The 22,620-nt window shown below is 38.2% G+C and overlaps 1 protein-coding gene across 20 annotated transcripts in view; it reads left to right on the top strand.

Moving 5' to 3' along the window:
- NEK11 (NIMA related kinase 11) overlaps positions 1–22,620 on the top strand; it is a 334,192-nt gene that overhangs the window by 48,740 nt on the left and 262,832 nt on the right. For 16 of the 20 annotated variants that reach the window (XM_058433714.1, XM_058433709.1, XM_058433710.1 and 13 more), the window contains one exon: positions 12,621–12,786. The exons of 2 other annotated variants lie outside the window; for them this stretch is intronic. In XM_058433714.1, coding sequence (XP_058289697.1) covers positions 12,621–12,786 — 166 coding nt within the window. Of the gene's footprint in view, positions 1–12,620; positions 12,787–20,222; positions 20,340–22,620 lie in introns of those variants that run through there. 2 more of the 20 variants (XM_058433728.1, XM_058433725.1) reach the window with 2 other exon arrangements.

Raw genomic sequence — 22,620 nt, 5'->3', positions numbered from 1 at the left:
ATAGTTTAAAGAATTTGGGTTAAAATGTAAGGAAGGTTTTCTTCATAGTATTTTAAAACGGATGGTTTTGGAGTCATATCAGTGTTGGCTGTGGAATCTTCTCAGGAGGGCATGTAGTCCACTCTTGCAGCCTGAGTTCCAGTGTTCTCATCTGTAAGATGATGAAGCTGGACTAGCAGCTGTTCCCAGTTCTTTGTTTTCAAATGAGATTTCAAGGTTGCTGGGAAGGAGGCGTGAGTAGGTTGGGGGATGGAGGGGGACACATTCCTTGTCTGTTGGTCTGGTCTTCAAATCCACCCTCTGTCCCAAGCCTCTAGAGAACACTGGGGCTCAACACTTTTAGCCCTGGCAGTCTTCCGGACCCCTACCTGCTCTCAGCCTTGCTACTCAAAGTATGGTCCCTGGACAAGCAGCTGCAGCCATCACCTGAGACCTGAGAAATGTAGGCTCTCAGGCCCCACTCTAGAGCTACTGAACCAGAAACAGCATTTGAACAGATCCTGTGGTGATTTGTATGCACAATAAAATTCAAGAAGCACTGCTCTAAGACCCTGTGTCCCTTCTTTGTATTCAAGTATCACACTTTTTGATTCTAATAATGTTTTCCTTTGATCATATTAACATGAAAATATTTTGATTTATTCTCAAATTCCAGAATCTCTAGAAACAAAACTCATAAAAAACCACGCCCAAGCTTCTTTTTGTAGTGTCCCTTACTCAACATTATGACCTGAGGAGGATGTCTCTGCCGCAGAGCTCCTGTAGACAACTTGGGCAGGCAGGAGAAACCACACAGCATCTCTGTGACTGTAGCAAGTGCTAAGCATCCAAAGCGCTTTAGCCAGGCTCCCCCTGCCCTCCTGTCTCTAAAAAAGAAAGCCTGTGTAATCAAAGACAGGTGAGCCATGTCTCTCTCCCTGTCTCCTCCTCCTCTTACACAGTCCATGGTGACTTTGTGTGTGTTACAAATCAATGACTAAATCCATAAGCTGTCATTCAGGGAAACTAGATCCTTCCTAGTAGTAGATTCTTCTTTGAGCTGTCTTGGTAGGTTATGCCCTGCCTTTTTAGGTGCACAAAAATAGACTTTTATTTGGGTATAAGCACAACTCAGCAAAAATATAAGACCCAGAATCAGTGGTTTAAACCCTCTAAGGGAAGTATGCTTATACAGAGTTTCATTTTCTTCCCTTTCCATCTCAAACTTAAATGCGGTAACAACCGGCTTTATCCTGTAGTTAAAAAGTTGTAGCTCAAGCCTGCATATTACACTTGCCATGATAACGAAATAGAGATTGAAATTTAGAATTACAAACTTTTGCTATTTTGGCTGTCTTACAGTTAAGACAGCCAAACAACTACTATTATAAATAAGGTTAAAGAACTTTATTTCATTAAAACCCTAGATTTTTTTATTTTTTATTTTTATTTTATTAAACAACTTCTTGCCTAGATCACAATTTAATTTTACTTTAAACAGTGTTTATCTTTTCTCATTTTTACCTACTCAAGGAAATGGAGCTAATCAGCTTTTGTTGCTTCTTAAAACTCAATTTGTTACTGGATCTTCATTTTATGGTCATCTGATTGTCTCATTGAAATCTGCAATTCTTGTATTTTTCTGTAATATTCAAAATACAAACCTGGAATGAATTATTCATTAGAATATTGCATTTTGAATATTAACCTAACACTAATTTTAAATTTGGAGTATATAATAATTGTAACAGAAGCTAACCAAATTATCTGTGGTAAACTTTTTTTATATCCTTATTAACATTGTTATGCTCCTTAATTTCCTTGCCTGCATAAGTAGGATCTTTGCTGTAAGCTCAGAACTTCTCAAAGCATAATGGAGTGAATGAGTGATTTGTTGCCTAGAGTCTTATCAATATTTATTTTTGTTTTTAAGACATATTATTACTTTTCCATTGTTTAACAATTTTAAATCAAATGAATTTTGCTCAGTTGAACTTTTAAAAAGACTAGCCCTCAAACACACAAAATTATACCTGCAGGGTTGTGGTATTTAGAACAACCTCAAAATGTAGACTTCCCCACCGTGTTAGGAGAGTAATTCCTGAGAAATACTGCCTCCCTCTTCTGTATGATGTCTTTTCCCAAACCTCCAAATCTGCGGCGCTATAATTGGCAATATTCCTGGCTTCTGTGAGATTTCTGTAACTCTCAAATGATAATGAAGAACAGACATAGGGTCATTAGTGCCTCATTGAAAGCAAAACCATTATTCCAATCACAGCGACAAGTTGTTTTTGTTTTTTTCTTTTTTCTTTAATGCTAGGGAAGGGAAGAAAGCAGGTGTCAGGAGTTTTTGTTCTTTGAAAAATGAAAAATTTTAGACTGTCTTACTCATTAGACACTGAAGATCTCTATACTAACAGCAGAAAGGGAAAACCATTAAATCTGTAGACAAAAGTCTATTCTTCAGAATTGATGGTCTGTTTCCTCCTTCAAGAGGTAAATGGTGGCTCCATTGTAACTTGCTTTGTGACCTTGGATAAATTGCTTAATGTCCCAGGACTTCAATTGGTTCAGGTACTTTGATTATCTGCTTTCTGAGGGTCTTGTCCAGCTTTAAAATTCTACAAAAACATAAAATCCATTTCAAAACTGGAAAAGAAGCTGAATATGGGGAACACATTAAGAAACTTTGGTAGCTTTGTGCTTCTCTTGGGCCAGGCCGTTACAATGGGTATTATCATTTCTCTGAGATATTGTGAAACATCAGAGCAAAACTTTTTTTTTCAGGTATGAATATCTGCCATTTTTTTTGTCTATGCTAATGTTATTATCAGCTCCCATGGGTAATTCAGCTTCCAGATCAAAGCTATTCCAGCAAGTATGTTAGCAAGCAAATTTTTATAAACTTGCATTTTTAGTACTTTTTTCTCTCCTATCACTAGAGAACTATAGAAAAAGGTATATTTATTACTGTTTATAAAGTGTATTTTCTTTTTCTTTTCTTTTTTGGCAGGAGAGTGAAAACCAAATATTTTAAGAATTCTTTTTTTCTTGGTCTTTTTCAACTCAGTATTTATTTTAAAATCTTTATATTTTTTGATTGGCAAATCATCCATTCCCCTTGCTTCACTCTTTTCTTTCTTGCTTCTCATTTTAGATTATCTTCTGTTTGCTATTATTACTTCTATATCATCACCTAAGGGAAGAAGGATAACACTGGTGGAATTTTAATAATTTTGAATCCTGATGTTTTTAAATAGCTTAAAAATTTTTATATAAAATAATTTTGGATTATGTTTTCAAATTAAACAAATATCACGTTGTTTTAGTTTTGAAATAACTACAGTACTAATAACAGAGAATTTTTAGTCATTTATCCCCCAGTTTTTTTTCTCACAATAGGTTCATTTCTGTGTAGTTCACTGTAGTTCATTTTGTCATGATTTTTAAAAGATTCGTATCAATGCTCAAATAGAAAAGAGCCAAGTTATATATTTTTTGTTTAAATTAGTAGACTCATTAACTGCTTTCTAAGTAAATAAGACATAGCCCGTTTCTCAAAGGGCTTACCTTTCTTCTAATCTTTTTATACAGCATAGCTATACCTAAATGACTTTATCATTTGGGTTTTTATAATCTTAAGCATTTACAAATGAGTGGAATATTTACTGTTCTACATTCTCTACCCCTGCTTCTAATCTCTTCTTCTTTAAACATCTCCTCTTCCTTCTTGTAGCAAAGTGGTAGTATCAGGAAATGGCTGATGCTATCAAAATGGCTTAAACAATAAGAAACTCTTATCCTCCTATCAAGAAGTCTGGAGAGAGAGCAATTCTGGTTTGACTAATTCAGCAGCTCAGCAACATCATCAGGGATGTTGGTGCCTTCTCTCTTACCTCTCCATGTTTCTGCCAGTCATCTTAAGGTGGCTTACTTCATGGCTCCAGCTGGCTGCCATAGTTCAAGGAGTCACATGCAGATGATCACATGCAGAGGCGGATTGAAGAAGAGTTTCCTCTCATGCTTCTCTTTTTATCAGTGAGGAACATCTTTTCCAGACCAATTATGATTCACCGCAGGAACTAGGGAGAGGATCCTCCTTTCCAGAGCATATGATGGTAGGGGTGTTGGGGGATGACTGTGTGGGGTAGGCAGTCATCAGTGTTTCTCACAATAAGGAAGCCACAATATTCGATGACTCTGCCCATCTGTATAAATAAGAAAAATAGAATTGCTTGACCATTTGTCTCACATTGTGGGGGAGAAAGATAGGGACAAGGAGGAGCTATATATGATTTTAAAGGGAAGTTAGAATTGACCCAAGGTATCCTTGGTTGTAAAGAGAACTTTTAGAGAAGTAAATAAAAAGAAGTTCCAGAAAGCTGTCTCCTCCATGAAGGGAATCCACTCATATTGTAGGTAAAAGAAGAGGGAAGGGCAATTTTTTCTCCACTCTTCTGTGAGACAGCCCGAGCAGCTTTTATGGAGGCTATGATTTAGAAATGGGGGGGAAATGGCTGTCGTGTTATGAGTGCACAAATGCACAAGCTTTTCTAACACTGCCTGAACAAATGCAGACTTCTGTTGCTCCCCAGTTAATTAACATGCTCTCATGCATTTTTTTTGGCTTGGCTATCAACTCTTTGGTCATGTGCTTGGGGAGGGGCTTTGCATGACACAGCGGTCAGACATTTTATCTTTTCTCCATGTGACTTCCAAGAAGCCCTCTAGGGAAATGCAGGACACGGTCCATTTGGACACCAGCTCTATTCTTGCATTGACACAAGAGATTCTCTGCAGAGAACTCCAGGGAGCACCAGCACTATTTCCAGCCTTGAGACATGTGCTCAAGTCATTTCTATTTTGCTTATTTACACAGATGGGAAAAGTCATAGAATTCACATGATGGTTATTAGATATTTTTTATTCATGCAATATTTGTCTTCAAACCACCTACTCCTAAAATTTTTGTTTATCCTCTTCTCCTCCTTAAAACTAAAAGGCAACATGCAATGATTTGTTACAGTACCAGCATTGAGACACTGCATGAAAGTTGTCACCACAAATGGAAATATAATCTAGACAGCAGCCAGAAATAGCATGTTTGCCAAACAAAAATATCTGAAATAATTTTACTCCTTTTTTTGTTCTTTATTAGCTGTATTATTAATTGCCTATTATCTGTATGTAATACTCTTATATGCTGTTAAAATATTTGTAAACAAAATCAGTCTTGAAAAGCATAGTAAATGGAATTTATCTATAGGTTATAATTGGTTTGCAGTTTCATTGTTGAATATTCGAGGCACTTTATTTTACTTTGTCTAGGAATCTTTATATACTAGCCATCTTCAGGAGTATAGGGAAACCAGGCCAGAATTTAAAATGGGAGGAATTTCCTTTGTTTTTATCCTGTGGAAGACAGTGTTGGGGTCCTGCCTGTATCCCCTGGGCACTTAACATTTTCTTATGCATGGACTCAGCCTCCAACTGCCTGCACATGCAATTCTGCCTGAGTGCTCTTTCTAGGCATTGAGATTTCCTGTGCTCTGGCAAGGGAGAAGATTGGAGGAATTAATACTTCCAGGGAGCAATTTTAGCCAGTGAATAATGGGAATTGGTGGATTAATATCCCAGCCCCATTACTCATTACCCTTTGGGCAGGAGAACTCTGGGGTTAATGTTCTACACTAGCTCCCAGAGTTTCTTGACAGAATTAAGCTCCAGCTGCCCCTCAGTGGTAACTGTCTTGATGATATACCCTTTCATGGCTTCCTTTCCCTCCTGTCTCACTTCTCCACTTTCCTATTACTTCCCAAATTACTACTTGCATTCAAATCCTTGTCTCAGGGTTCGCCTTCTAGGGGACCCAAATGAAGAGAGTCCTCCAGAGCAAAGCATGGCTTAACGGGAGGCTTCCTCACGCTTATTGTGAAGATCTTGCTATGTAAAGCTTAAATATTTTTTGGAAAAAATGGGGAATAAACGGGTGGAGAGGAAGGAAGAAAGAAAACAAGGAAGGAAAGAGGTTTATGAACCTGACAGTTTTACATATCTCTTAAAAAATACTCCTCCTGCCTGTAACATTTTAATTCCACATTCCATAATGTATAGTGTGATTTTGTGTATGTGTATGTATGTGTTTAAGGAAATATACAGCATATATAAAATATTGTAATATATAATATAATGTATTAAGTCATTTTTTAAAGAGTCATATGCTGATTAGCTTTCATAGCCTATTCAGGTAATGCAAATACAGACACTCTTCTACTGGATATTGATTTATACAGGGCAAATAGTAAAGAATGGTACATTCATTTATTTTGCTGCTTGAGCTCCACCCAGGGAAAAGGCAACGCAGCAAGTATAAAGCAGTTTGCATTTGCAAAAGTGAACATCCTGAAGCTCTAGTCCGTGGATTTTGCCTTTTCTTCCTCCTCAAAGAAAGGTTAGGAATCCTCACTGCCCAACCCCAGCTCTATTTTAGCATTTATCATGAAGTTGTCCAACTATTTATATACTTGTTGGCCTCCCCATGGGACTGAGCTCTCTTGGAGGGCAGGAGTTTTGTCTTTTTCATCTTTGTATCTCCAGCACATGGCATGGTATTTGGCACACAGAAGATAGTTAATAGACAGTAAAGTAACAGAAGAGTGAGATTTCCTGTCTCAAAGTCTTTGGCAGTTGGTTCCTCAGTTGGTGATGTCTGCCATGGGCACCTATAGTTTGCCATTCCTGCACTGCACCATGATGCCCTTTTAACCCCTGCTCTGTCCAAAGACTCTGCTTCATGTTTGTGATCAGGGTGCGTAGAATGGACAAGATGAATTAGAGAGTTCTAACTCCCGAATGAGCTAGTTCCACGGGTTTCATTGTTAAAAAACAAAAAGCAGTGCATATTGTGGCATATGGTGATAACCCATAAAATAATTTTGTCCTTTAATGTGACACAGACATAAAAATAATATTTTTGTTTTACCAAGGGAAGGAAAAACAACAGAAATAAAATGAAACTCCATCTGTAGTATACTGTAGTATACTTGCTACTAACCTCTACTCTTTTTTTTCCCCTACCAGCTATTCCTTTATGTACTTTTGGTTCCTGGCTTTTCCATTATTTTTATCAATGTGCCAATTTTTTGAATAAATATTACTCTCTGCCATTATATATCTTTTTTATGCCCCTTTACTTTTGAAAGTTATATATCATATTAAAAGAGATGAAATAACTTTAAAACAGGATGTTTTCCGCCATCAATTTCTATCTACATGTAAATGGAGAAAGAATTACCGCAGCCTTAAATACATTAGAAGAGTCTAAGGTGGAAATAAAAATGAACCCAAATGAGCCAGATCTTTGGAGGTTTGGCTTTCATTGCCCCAAAGTGTTTACAGTGATTTGTGGTAACACCTGAAAGTACTTCTGTGATGCATAATTGCATTGGTCAGGACTCCCAGGTGCAGGTAAGAGCAGCCACCCTTTGCCAGTTTAAGCAGAAAAGGATTTGTTACAGAACACAGATAGTTCATAGCAGTGGTGGGAGGGCTGGGGGAGCAGGCTAGAGGGCAGAACATCACCAGTGAAGTGACCTACTGCCCTTGAGCTCAGGGCCATGCTGTTTCTGATGACACATATATTTGCAAAATGGAGACGCTGTGCCACCTTGTTTCTTGATGCAGCTCACACATCAAAGTGTTGGGTGGATGCAGCTGACTGACAGAACCTAGGTCACACATCAGCACCCAAGCTCAAGAGAGGCTGGGAGTCATAGGGTTGGTTTGTCTGTTTTTACCTCTCCAGAGGAGGCAAGACTCACAGCCCAGGGATCTGCCACAGTTTAAGGAAGCTGTCTAAAGTGGGCAGCTACAAATGACAAGTGTCTGCTACAATAATGTCTCATGAAAACAGCAGTAAGCAAATTGTGTAAGCTGTTTGGCCTCTACTATTAAGAAATACATGTAGCAAAAAGATTGTAAGGAAATACACAGAAATGGTTAATTCTGATGGTCTCTGTGTTGGATTGTGGGTAATATTTTCCTTATGTTGTGTTTTTAAATTTTTCTATAATGAAACTATTTCCTTGTAAATTAGAAAAAAGAGAGCTTCCCATTTGAGAAAGGCAGATAAAAATAATTCCTGCCTTCCTAGAGGGATGAAAAATCTTAAAACCCCTGATTATATTTGATAATCTCCCTTTGTAAAACAGGCAAATGATAAATAAAAAAAACACAAAAGCAAAATCCAAAGCCAAAAAGTTACTCGTTTGTCTAAGTTGAAATTAAAATGTCCTGTGGCTTAGGCTAAGTGGGTACAGTAGCTGCTGATCACATCAGGGTCACAGTTCTGAAATCAGAAAGGCCTCAGGCATCCTTACCTCAACTTTACAGCATTCATTGCAATTTGAAGTTTTGAAAAACACAACCATACATGATATATACACATTCATGCACATTTACCTGTTGTCTGTCTTTCCCACTAGACACAAAAGCAGAGACAATAACTCCTGAGTGCCCACCACACTGTAGTCATGTAGTAGGTGTTTACTAGTTACCTGTAACGAATGTTAATAGTGAAATCAGAAAGGAGAGGACCATTGTCTCTACTGCAAAGTTTTCCAGTTCAACCAGCTCACTGGCCCTCACTGAGATGGCTGTTGACTGGATGGGATGTCATTTTGCTGCTCCCCATGCCTTACTGGGATACCGGAGATTCTAGAGCTCTCTTAGGCCCATCTGTTTACATGCCCCTTGGAGAGCTTTTTGCAGCTCCTTACCCTTGCTGGACATAAGAAAATGTGGCGGTTTTGCAATCCTCTAAGCCCTACTTTGGAGGGAGAGCACAGGTCTCTTGCTCTCTGGCCTTCCTACCCATCTTGGAGTTCTCTTTTTAGTTGTCTGTCTGGCCCTGACCTACAGCACAGCAACTGTTTTCAAGGGCTCAGCAGTTTCTAATTTTTTTACCTGCCCTCTGACCCTGTCCCCTTCTCCTGGTCTGGATAAAGATCTCGTTCTCACCTGGCAGCAGGAAGAATGCTCACCCATTCACTGTTCATATGTTCCTCCAGATCCTTTCTCTTTAGCCTTGGTCTTTTCTTTAAAAACTCAAAAGACATGTGTTTGACTCATATTTCTGTAGTGATTTGACCTTTTACCTGAAGCAGTGTGTGCTGCTGGTTGAATGGGGAAAATGTGAAAAGATATGTGAAAATCTGGAGAAAAGTAACCCTTAATATCTCAAAGATATCATCTTCCCCATTTCTACAAAAGGTAGGCCAATTTCAAGGGACTGAAATTAGCCATAGTTATCCCGAATTTCCAAAGTTATTCTCCAAAGTTTTTCAGTTCACTGATTCTAGAAAGAAAGAAAGCATGTAACTTGGGAAGGCTCCAGGGGATGCCTAGTTTTGCTACTGTCATGAAATTTCTCCTGAGTTGAGGCTCTGATAAAATAAATGTCTGTCATGTTATTTAGGAGGGGTGCTAGGCTGGAATCACTGAGCAAGTGACAAACTATCCTTGACTTGGTAAGTTTCCATGCTGTCTTTGGCTGATACAGATCTCGTATTAAGTGATATGCAATGAGAATTTCCTCTGTCAGCTCAGTGACATGATTTTAGGCAAGGAAGGTGAACATCTCCGCATCAGCTAGAGAGATTATAATAGATATCACCTGTCTTAATAGCCCTACCTTCATCTGCTAAACTGTGGACAAATGAGATTTTATGCTTTATCATCAGGGTGCCAGACGGGGCTCAGGTAGTTACATTTTATATGTAAAATCTCATGCTCTGCTGCACAATAGTTGGTGTTTGCAAGGAAAAATAAGTATCCTGAAGCTTTTTAGAGCATTTATTCCTTCACAGCAAGAGAATATTGCAAGTTTGTAAGACTTTATATTGTCACGCTTAACCACTGTGACTTTTATAACTGCATGCTAGCTGGGGTACAGTAAATTACTGAAAAGCTCTGTGAAGATGTCATTGTGCTTTGCCTGCTGCTTTGTAATCTTCAGTAGTTAAAAAAATTGTCTTGTATGTCATTTCAAGCTTCTTTGGGTATACTAACAGTCTGAAATGCCACTCCTAATAACATTAGGTCATTTTAAACCAAATTCTTGATAGAATAGTCTTCCTTCAGAGTGTTACCAAGCAGGCATTTCTCTAGAATCTACTTCTTATTAAATAGGAGCCTAATAGGCTGTTTAAAACCAATGTGAAAACACCTGTTAGGGGAAGGAAGCCAAGTGTTTCCACTTTCTATATTGCAGTCACATTTAAAGACACCTGTTAATAGCAGAGTGGAGTCCTTGCCTGTGAGGCTCCGGAGGCAGAGCTGCCCTTTCTAATGCAAATTGGCCTCCTCTTTGTGGAAGCAGCTTATGCCTGCTGTTGGCTGTTTTGGGGATGAGATGAGTTCAGAATGGGAAGACCATGGAGAACATTTAAAGTGAATAAAATATTAAAGGACTCAAATTTTAGGGTAAGTGACTTCCCAGTAATGGTCATCTTGGATTAGGTTTTCCTTATGAGATTTTTGGAGAATGGAAACTTAACCCAGCTTTTATTGCTCTGGGAAAAAAAAAGTCAAATGTTACCCAACCCCGGAATAGGATAAGGGCACTTTCTACATTTTCCTACTTAGGCTCTCAGCTTCTAGGACAGATTTCCTAATTTAGAATTGTAACAAGTTTTTTGTTTTGTTTTGTTTTGTTTTTCTAATTGTAGTCTCTCACTGAGAAATGGGATGGGGGAATATACTATACAATAGTGTGCTGACTGCAATATCAAAACTTCTAGACCCTGAATATGAAACAAGAAGAAAGCTCTACCTCTGGTAATGCCTGAGGATATTACGGTTCTTCCATCGTAAAACAGAGGGAGAGGCTTGTTTGAATTGCTGAAAAGTTAATAGCATAATCACATTTTTAAAAATGGTAGAAGCTCTTCTCTCCAATGTGATTGAAGCTAGTACTTGGTTAAAAAGAGGAAACAATTTTAAAATAAAATGACATTAATTAAAACATTTACATCAACTTAAAATATATAATTGTACATTTTCTCCAGTTTTTGGCTGTATAGCCAGCATCCAATGTCCTCTGGTTAGAGACTCCTTCATCTTTTTTTTTTTTGCGTAAACTACATCCATAAGATATATATTATTTTTATATTATTTTTTAGGACCTAGTTTTCTAGATTTATTTTCTGTAACAATCTGAATTCAGAATACTAGATCTTCACATTTTTAACCTTTTTGGAACTGTCTTTTCAGTTACTTGACAGCTGTTTATTTTTGCAACTTTTTATTTTCAAGTTTTTTGGTAATCATTTGACTTAGTTTTCCTAGCAGAGGTAACTGTCATGCTCACTCTTCATTTAAGTTATACTGAAGTCATAAATTTACAATGATGAGGATAACTGGCATTAGCAGGCTTGGGAATAAACACAACGACTTGGGTAAGCACACATCTCAACTGGGAGGGCAGAAGTTCATGGGCATGCCAAGGAGAGCTTACTAGCTGGAGGCATTCCCTGTGGCAAGGGCATCTGTCAGCATCTGTTAGGAAGGACTGGAGAATGATACTTAATTTATGCATTGGTTAAAGGGCCTGAAGACATTTTCTACTATAATACATTTTTATTGATATACATAGGTAGCAACTCCTAAAGAAGATTTTTGTAAAATGTTTTCTAGTACAGTTCCTGCAGAACTTGCCTTAATGAACTGCCAATGCTTGCTTATAATCAGCAGACTGTGTCTGCAAACATAATTGGTGTTCTAAAGTATTTTTTTCCAATAGTCTAGTTTACACTTTGGTACTATAATTGATTTGTTTATCAGACTCTTTTTTTTTCTTAGATGGGAAGAGATAATGTTTTGGTCTATTCCTCATAGAGTTATCACAATTTTTAAATTATTGACGGGGATTTAATGAGCTCTTCTTTCATTTATACATGTTAGGAATACTAAATATCTCTGTTAATGTTTTTAGTTAATTTTTCCTGTTAGATACTGGTAGTAATAAAGTATGATATGCCAAGGATAGTTTTAAAAAGAAAATAAATAAATATTGCTCCTATTGATATTAAGTCGATATATCTGGAAAATTTTAAGCTGAGAGAGAGGGAAGCATGCCTGTGTGTGTAAATATATGTAAATACATACACAGAGGCAAAGAGAGACACAGAAAGAGGCAGAGACAGAGAAGGAAAGAGATAGGCAAAAGAAGAATAAGATACAGAGAGACAGAGTGATGGATTACATATGTGTGTGTGTGTGTATGTGTGTATGAACACACATAGAAAGAGACAGACAGACAGATAACTATAAGAGAAGCCAAGAGACAAACATCTAGAGAGGTGGAGGAGGGGCCACCCCAGCAATATTGCTCAAGATTAGTTCCATGTCTGCCCTTATAGAACTGTAGGGTACACAGATGAGGAGGTCAGAGGCCTTCAGGAAGCAAGACAGGAAAACAGGCCCAGGTCCCACCAGGGGACACAGTGTCATAATAGGCAATACCAAATATATGAGTAGGTCACAACCTGGGCATTAATTAGTGGCTCTGTACCACTCGATGATATTTGTTAAATGTGTTTTTCAGATCTAAATGTTTTAAAATTTATTTTTGACCGCAGAAAGGTACTTAAGGAAATATCTGTTGGAGAACTAAATCCCAATGAAACTGTGCAGGCCAATTTGGAAGCCCAACTCCTCTCCAAGCTGGACCACCCAGCCATTGTCAAGTTCCATGCAAGTTTTGTGGAGAAAGATAATTTCTGCATTATCACGGAGTACTGTGAGGTGAGACTCTCCTTTTCTCTTGGAAGTCTTTATAAAAATATGCTGAATGGCAAAAAACCTTCTGTAAAGAGATCTTAAAAGTCCAATTATCACACCATAAATTGAACTATAAAGACCTGGGATCCCATGTCTTGCAGCTAAGAATGATTATCTGTAGATAACTGACAAAACTTGTTTCTAAGGAAGGGTTTTCTTTTTTTCTCCCTCCATTGGCAAACTCAGTAAAAACGAATATATTTGAAGGAGGAGGCCAGGTGTGGTGGCTCATACTTGTAATCCCAGCGCTTTGGGAGGTTGAAGTGAGAGGATTGCTAGTCCAGGAGTTCGAGACCAGACTAGGAAACACAGTAAGACTTCCATCTCTACAGAAAATTTAAAACATGAGCGGGGCGTGGTTGTGTGAACCTGTAGTTCCAGCTAGCCGAGAGACGGAGGCAGGAGGATTGCTTGAGCCTAGCAGTTCAAGGCTTCAGTGAACTGTGACCATGCCATCGCTCTCCAGCCTGGGTGATAGAGTAAGACCCTATCTCTAAGAAAAACAAAAAACAAAAAAGGAGAAATTACTGCAGAAGAATGCTTCAACAATTTTTTGATAGGGGGAAGGGCAAACCTTCTAGAATGGTCTGATGCTTAGATGGACATTTAAATGCTCTAACAGATGCTCGGTTAGAGTAGAGGTATACGTCCTGAGTTTTGGATTCCAGCTCTATGGTTTAATTTCTTCAGTGGAAGTTTGGAAATGGAAATATGGCTTTTCCCCCCACAAGAATTCCTCATATTTATCAATTTGTGGTTTACAGCTTGAGGTATTTACAATTTTTCCAACCTCTCTGAGTTCTATCCAAGTAATAGCTGTGTATTTTACTGAGCCCCAAGGGAGTGTGAAGCTGCTTGGAGAAGTGGGAGAGGGGGAAATGGACAATGTGTAGCTGCAGTGTGGATCTGTGTGTTTACTCCTGAGACGTTATGGAGAAGGGATTGACAGGGCTTGGGTCAGGTAGAGAATACCCAAAGATGACTACGCTCAAAAAGTATCTCCCAGAATATTATGGAAGCTAGGGTTAGCCAAATGCACCTTGGGAGAATTTGGTACTGTTCATACTTTAGGATGAAGTCAGCTTATCACTCGGATGTTGCTGGAGCCCAAAAGACAGGAGGAAAAAAAGATGCTCTTTAGAGTAGACGGCAGTTCTGTTTGGGCCAGAAACTTTGGACAACTCAACCTAACTTGAAGGTGCCATTTGTTTGAGAGAGAGAAAAGAGGAGACAGGAGAAAGAAAAGAAGAGACAGGAGAAAGAAAAGAAGCTCAGAAGGAAAAAGGATAGCAGCGAAAACAACCTTGCCTGCTTTACACATTAGCTGATGTATCACCCAAAGTGAAACCAATAGCCAAGTTAAAATATCTGAACAAGTTTGAAATATTCCATGTCTTGGCCATTCCCCTTCAGGTCAGCCTCAGCTTTGCTGGGTATTTTCCCATCTATGTCTTGACCCTGCTTTGCTTGGAGGAAAGTGGACAGGGCGGAGGGTGAGTGGAGAAGAACCAGGTAATTTGGGTATCTGCTTGTCCATCATCCAGTGGATTGTTGAGAAAATCAGTAAGATGATGACAGGTGTGATCAGTGATATTGAATAGTTACTCTGGCAAATATGTCACCAATTCATGCAAAACTACAGATACTTGCATATGCATATGTTGCATACTATGATCCACCTGCTATAATTTGTTCATAGTTCTTCTTTAGCCTCCTTCAGTTAATAAACTGTGTTGTTTTAGAAACAACTGACTCATACTGCTTATAACTATTACTCCTACCTCTATTGCTGCTTTTAGGACATTGACTTTTTCAAAGACTCTTTCCATGTCTTAGAATATTTTAAACTGTAGTCAGCACTATTTCACAGAACTTTCTGTGCTGATGGAAATGGACTATAGTTGTGCTGTCTAATATAGTAGTCGCTAGTCATATACATGGCTCTTTAGCACTTGCTGTGCGGATAGTGCAGTTGAGGGCCTGGATGTTAAATTTTATTTAAATTTAATTAGTTTAAATTTAAATAACCATATGTGGCTTCTCGCTACCATATTAGACATACATAGTATATATTGCTATAACTTTCTTTCCCTGTATTAATTGAAAAAATTTATAATTGTAATGTAATTATAAACTACCAGAAATGTTACAAGAATAACACAATGAACTTCCATATGCCCTTTATCCAGATTCCCAAATTGTTATTTTTCCACATTTGCTTTATCTTTCTATCCACATTTTTTAATGAACCATTTGAGAATAAGTTTCAGACATGACGCGCCTTTGTCCTAAATATAATACAGCTGTGAGTATTTTCTAAGACCAAGGACATTCTTTTACGTAACCATAGTACAGTAATCAAAATCAGGAAATCAACAGTGATACAATGCTAGTATGAAACCCAGTGGTTCTCAATGTGTGACCCCAGACCAGTATCATCAGCATCACTTGGGAACTTGCTAGAAATACGAATTCTTTGCCTCTACCCCAGCCAGCTGCGTTGAATCAGAAATTCTGGGGGTGGGGTTCTGGCAATCTGTGTTTTGACAAGCCTGACAAATGAGCCCAAAGCATACTGAATTTTGAGAATCACCCGTCTAATTCACAGTCTATATTGGCTGAATTACATTCTTAGAAAGGACAGTTCTATAAGATTTTTGTTGTTGCACAGGATCTCATCCGGAATCATCTCGTTGATTTTTAAATGATGGGTGGTTTCAGTGGGCTGAGCTGCTCTCCCGGGAGGGGCCATTGTCATGGTGATGGCTGCTGGCAGTGCTGAGAGACAGCTGTGGGGCCGCCTGGGCTCTGTGTGCCACTGAGCTGGCAGGTTGCCACTTCCCCAGACTCCTGAGGAGTGACTTGCACAGATTGCTTCGTTCTTGTTAACAGAGATATTTCTCATCATCAGACCCAAATTTACTCTTAACTGACACAGGGCCGGTGTTATCCTCTTTTTATTAAGGTAAAATAATAGTATAGGAAATGGCAGGTGACCAAAATTGCACCTCATAGAAAAGTGCTATCACTACCATTGAAATGGCTTATCTCTTTATCTCCAGGTTCCCTCTTCTGTAATTTAATTTGGGGCCGTTCAGACTGAAATATATAAATGCATTAGTGAGGCGTCTGCATCTACTACCCAACCCTTTGGACACATACATCAGATTATGAGTGTAAAACAGCAGACAACTGAACTCTCATAATTTCTGGTCAAGATTTAACCAAATCTTTGATGGGGAATAGTTCCAAAACTACCAGAATGGCAGAATATTTCAAATATTGGTGTCTTCTCTTTTCCTCCATGTAGGAAGGAAATGGAACTACTGCCCATCCTCCACAGTTTCACGCCTTTTCATCTTTGCTTAGGCCATATCCTCTGAGAATGCCATTCCTCCTAGTCCCACATCTTCAGATCTTACCCCGACTCCCAGGCCCAGCTTAAATGCCACCTCCTCTCCCATAATCAAAGGTTCCAAGAAACAAGGTTCCTTTCCCATAAACAAAGCCTCTCATAATCTCCTGGCTAGAAATCACTCCCCACCCCAATCCCAATCCCCGCAACTCTCATAGAATCTTTATCTCTCATGGTACAAAGCACAGTTTACATCATATGAGCCATGTCAGATTATCAGCATGTGGGATTGATCTTTTTCTGATTCATTTTTCTATCACATCGTAGACCCACATAGTGAACCACAAAGAAGTTAGCACTCAAGACATTTTTTGATGTATTCTTTACCTCTTGGTTCCAGCTGCCTCCCACCTCATTTCTGTCAAATACTAATGGTAATGATAAAATATTGAATCCTTCTACCTGTTGTATATGTTTAAAGTATTTTGTCCTACCTTACTGTGCTGATATACCAAACAATGTGCTGCACTGGAGACCTGTGAGATACTGCCTGAAAGCCTTCCATTTGGGTGAAGACAAGGCATCTCCAGAAACCTAGGCATTAAATTAGTAGACACACTAGAGAATAGGTGAGATCACATATCTTCAGGAGAGGGTGGTGGTAGTGGTTGTGGTGGAGAGAACATATGATATCAGGGAAAAAGGCAGGAAATGTTGGACTTGTCTGTTTTCTGCTTGGTGACATTAACATAGGTAAATAAAAATTTTATCAATATAGTACTAGTTCTCAACATTGGCTGCATCTTAGAATCACCTGGAGAGCTATCAAAAATCCTGAGGCCTGAGGCCCACCTCTAGAAAGTCTGATTTAATTGATCCTCGGGAATGGCCCAGGCATCAGGGTTTTTGAGAGTTCTCCAGGTGATTCTAAAATGCAGCTAGGGCCGAGAATGGCAAAATAAATAATAAAAAAAAATTAAAAAGGAGAGAATAGTTAGCGTGGAAATAGACAAATAGTCATAAAGGAAAAATTTGTCAGTATTGATGGAGCACTAAGCAAATATGAGACCCAGAGCTGAGAACAAGAGATTCTGGCCCTGTAGTGAGTGTAGTTTTATGATCAAGCCATTTAGCCTGTTGCTCCCAACTTGTTCTCCTTGCTTCCCAGACAATCTTCTGATCCTGATTTAGCTTTCCATCTATGTCTCCTCTAATAGGAAAAAATATGCTGGCTAACCTGAGATGAGTTCCCTATTGCCTTGGCAGTTCTAGCTCTCATTGCATGTGAATACATTGGCAATCTGGATTATTTATTGATGACTTATGAACTCGAAGTTCACAATGGCAATTGTAATCAAGGGACTTTCCAAAAGCCATTACTGAGCCCCAAATCTGTGTCAGATACAATTATAGTCATTGTGTGGCATAACAGAGATAATATAATATTTAATGAATTGTCAGGTAGGATTAATGAGTCATTTATATCAGTTGCTAAAATACAAGGGGGAGTGTGGTATGTGTTGTGGGAAGGGTGTGGTTAAAGTGCTGTGGGGGTAATAGGAGAGAGAAATGACTTCTGACCATGGGAACCATGAAGGGGCTAGCATTCTATTTGAGTTTGCAGTATGGGAAAGATTTGGCCAAGAAGAATAGAGCAAGGACATTTCAGCTAAATGGAATGATGTGATAAAAGGCTCAGAGGTAGAAAAGCATGGGATGTGATGTAGGAACCCAATACTTCACCTTTAATTGTAATATGTTTGCAGTTAAATACATTCCCTAATTTTAACAACTTATATAATCATAGTTTAATTATCAAAACTAGGAAAATTAATATTTTACTAGTTTTCTCCTTAATGCCTTTGGTCTATTCTAGGATCCAATCCAGGATTCTACATTGCATTTAGTTCTATTTCTTTAGTCTCCTCTAATCTGTGACAATTTCCCTTTCCTGCCTTGTTTTTTATGAACTTGACACTTTTGATGGGTAACTGGCAAGCTATTTTGTAGAATGTCTCTCCGTTTGGGTTTGTCTAATGTTTTATCACGATTAGATTGAGGTTACGTATTCTTGGCAAGACTACTACAGTAGTAGTATTGTGTTCTTCTCAGTACATCATATTAAGGGGTACCAGCTGTATCTTATTACTGATGATGTTAACTTTGATCACTTGGTTAAGGTTCTGTCTTGTGGGTTTTTTCACTGTAAAGTTACTATTTTTTCCCTTTGAAATTGACAAATATCCTGGGTAAGATAGTTTGAGAGTTTTCTATTAAGAATAGCCTGTTTCTTTTCAAATCTTCACTCATTAATTTTAGTCTCTTTCAGTGGAAGTTGCCTGTGGTGATTCTTACTCTCTTTTCTTTATCTAATTGTGATTATATATTTCTCTCATTCTTTCTGTATTTACTAATTGGGATTCCCCTGTAAGGAAGAGCTGCTGCTTCTCCTCCATCCATGTATTTTTTCAGTTATTTATTTATATTAGCATGAACTCATGGATTTTAAAATATTATATGGGTTATCACCCAGTACCGTCACTGTTTATTTTGTTGCTCAAGTTGTTCCAACTTTGGCTAATGGGGTACCTTCAGATTGGCTCCTGTGTCTTTTTAACATGCCCCTATCGTTTTTTGAGGAGAAGTCAATTCTTGCTTATTAATTCCATTTTACAGATGAAGAAACAGGACCCCAGAGAGTGGAGTGATTTTCTGACTGTCACATCCAGGGCAGAACTAGGACCAGGGGTATTGGGATAGCTGCTCCTTTTCTTGGCTTATTCTCAATTATTTTCTGTGTCTTTATCCATCTCTGTAATACATATACCTATTCACATAAACTATTTGTACACAAACGCAAATTTTAATGTGATGATATGATGATTTTCTCTCAGTGGAAGACTAGATAGGGTTTTATAGTGGAAAGTGTGTAGACTTTGGCATCTTCTATTCAAATCTTTGTCCATTTCCTTCAGCAACTTATTTCATTTCTCTGACCTGTTTTTCTTAAGAGTATAACATGTATTTTGTTTTTATAGGGATTTGAAATAATGAATGTTGAAAAAGTGACTACCAGAACTTTTCTCCTAGTAGATTTTCAATAATGAAAGTAATTATAATTGTTCGTTATTTCACTGTTGCTCACCCCCCTTTCCACCCTCCAGCTGTTTTCTAGAAGTCAAGCTAGTTTTTACCTCTGAGATTTTGTTGTGTAGCCTTTAGTGTGAGGATTCATGCTAAAAGGAAGAAATATGCAAATTCTTTTTTTTTTTTTTTGAGACAGAGTCTCACTTCATTGCCAGGCTGGAGTGCAGTGGCACAATCTCGGCTCACTGCAACCTCCGCCTCCCGGGTTGAAGCAATTCTCCTGCCTCAGCCTCCCGAGTAGCTGTTACTACTGGCGCGTGCCACCACACCCAGCTAATTTTTGTATTTTTAGTAAAGATGGGGTTTCTCCATGTTGGCCAGGATGTTCTCCATCTCCTAACCTTGTGATCCGCCCACCTCAGCCTCCCAAAGTGCTGGGATGACAGGCATGAACCACCATGCCCGGCCGCAAATTCTTAAACACTAATAGGCCTGATAGTAACTTTGAGGCAAGTACTTTCCGATCTGATTGTACTATAAAACGGAACATTTGAAATTTCCTCGTATGTTTCTTTTTTATGCAAAAGTATTTAAACAAACCAAGTAAGCAGGTTGAATTTTGCAATCTTGAATCTCTAGTGGGTGCCAATAGACTATTACAAGTAAATTTGGTGATGACGTGCAGCCACCAGGCTTACTAGTTCTCAGAGGGTCCTTATAGAACTTCATATTGGGTGTGTTGTGTCTATTATTAGAAACAAATCCTTTTCTGTGCTTCAGAGCCACTGCTTATAGTCCTGAAGCCTGTTTGGGACCACCACCCCCCAGAATTGGTTATTTATAGATGAGGAACACCCCTGGAATTTCACCATTGTGACACTGATTGGTGATCATCCTTCCTACTGTGAACTCAAATCAGGCATCCACACGTTGGGGCTGTCCACACCTCAGGACTGTCTTCAGTGGTTTGCATTGCTGGGATTGCTGCTGATTGAAGGAACTAAGCATTGTTTTCAGAGTGGTGGGTCCCATCGGGGCTCTCTGATTTTCCTGGGCAAGCTCCATCTAGGAGTAGGTAGGCCTCCCTGAATTTATCCTGTGTCAATTCTATGGGTCTAGATTTTGTCCAGTTGGGGAAGGCTGTAAATAATACGAGTGTCTAATGTTTTTATATACCTAAACTGATCCATTTGTGATTTTTATAAGTATCAAAATTAAAGTCATTTGGTTTGTTCCATTTACTTTCTTTCTTAAACTATGAAATATTTTGACCTTTTAATGAAAAACAATAAAAAAAGACACTGATTTTTACCTGAAATTGTTAAATCTAACAATTGAAAAGCAAAACTAGTTTCGTTTAAAAGAAATGCACTAATGCACTAATAGAAAGCGATCTGCAAACCCAGTAGAGTTTATGACATTTGGGGTAAGGCTTTGGCTGTCATATGAAGTTATATAAATACAAATGTTTAAAAATAGAATCATACTAATTTATTTCAAATTTTTTTTTAAAAAACCCTGTGCTTTATAGATAAAAACATTATTTCACATCACTGAAGAATAAGTTCTGCCATTTCTTATTCATCTACATTTACCTCAGCAAAAAGAACACTATCTCTAAAAGAATTTGAAAAAAATACTAAACTCAAGATGTTCATTTATATTATTAGAAATGAAAATCATAATACTGCATGGCATTCTTCAGTACCTATTTAGAAGCTGGTTTTTTTCTTGTTTTGCTTTTAAGAGCATAATGTGGCTTGACATTTCCCCCATGTTTTATGCAGTCTCTTAAAGTGCACTTCCAAAATTCTAGGAAAATGTCCTCGGGTTGTACAATATAATGACAAAGGATCTCCTCCCTCACTGCCTTTACCTCCGTTTATTGGTATTCTTCTAAGTAATGAAACAGAGTTTCAAAAACATGTTATCGTAAAATGACTCTTATTCAACCCTGCCTTTCTCAAATACATCTTTTGCCTTTGGAGTTGTTCAAATTTTAGACTAAATGTTTCCACTGACAGGCTAAATATTAAGTACATGACCTGTTTATATATTGCCTAGCATCATGCCTCAAAGTTTGTTCCGTGGACCACCTGTCCTAGAGTCACGAAGGATGCTTGTTAAAAATACAGATTCCTTGGGCCTACGTGGATTTACTGAGTTGGAGTTATTGTTGCTAATGTCTAGGGATATGCATTTTAAACAAGCAACTTGGAAGATTCTGATGTATAAAATTTGAGGTCCACTGAAAGGATGCTTATTTAATGGAGATATGGTAGGGTATGAAGAACAGCATTTTAAGATGTCAATCCAGTGAATTCATAAGGGAAGCTTTTTCATTATTTTATTTTGCGATAGAGTCTTGCTCTATTGCCCAGTCTTGAGGGCAATGATGGGATCTTGGCTCACTGTAACCTCCGCCTCCTAGGTTCAAGTGATCCTCCCACTTCAGCCTCCCGAGTAGCTGGGATTACAGGCGTGTGCCACCATGCCCGGCTAATTTTTGTGTTTTTAGTAGAGACAGGGTTTCACCATGTTGGCCAGGCTGGTCTCGAACTCCTGACCTCAAGTGATCTGCCTGCCTTGGCCTCCGAAAGTGCTGGGATTACAGGCATGAGCCGCTGCACCCGATCTGCATTTACTGAGTCGGAGTTATTGATGATAATGATAATGATAATTGATGATAATAGGGATATGCATTTTAAACAAGCAACCTGGAAGATTTTGATGCGTAATATTTGAGGTCCACTGGAAGAATGCTTGTTTAATGGAGATATGGTAGGGTATGAAGGAAGAGCATTTTAAGTTGTCAATCCAGTGAATTAATAAGAGAAGCTTTTTCATTTTAAAATAAAAAGTAGGACAGAATAATTTTTGAAGTTCCTTTTAGCCTTAAACATTGCAGGGATTTTTTTGTTTTTGTTTTTATTTTAAATTCAGGCCTCTGAGAATGCTCTTCTTTTGCCTTTTAAGGTTGTAAGTGCTTTGATTGCCAATGTTAATACAAGGATTAATTTTTAAAATCAAATCCTTTTAGGATTTAAAATTTGATAATAACAATCAAAGGTGGGGTTGAGAACACTGAATTTGGGTTGTTCTTCATTTCTTTAAAGCCTCGACATTTCAAAGGCAATCTGTCATTGGCTAACTGGGATGGTAAAAGGAGATACTATTAATCCATCAAATGTTATAGTTTGGGTTACAGATTTTCAAAACCTTAGAAGTTAACATCAAGTCTTTTATTGCAACCTTCAAGGGATAATATTAGTGAAGGAAAACATTTTTTGACAGCTGTATAGGCTTAGGGCAATATTAATTTTAGGTCAGTTAAAGTCAATACATTTTTCATGAAA

Source organism: Hylobates moloch, unplaced genomic scaffold, assembly GCF_009828535.3.
Source record: "Hylobates moloch isolate HMO894 unplaced genomic scaffold, HMol_V3 SCAFFOLD_22, whole genome shotgun sequence".
Lineage (NCBI taxonomy): Eukaryota > Metazoa > Chordata > Mammalia > Primates > Hylobatidae > Hylobates > Hylobates moloch.
The sequence above is the reverse complement of the archived record's forward strand: the minus strand, read 5'-3'. Positions and strand labels throughout refer to the sequence as shown.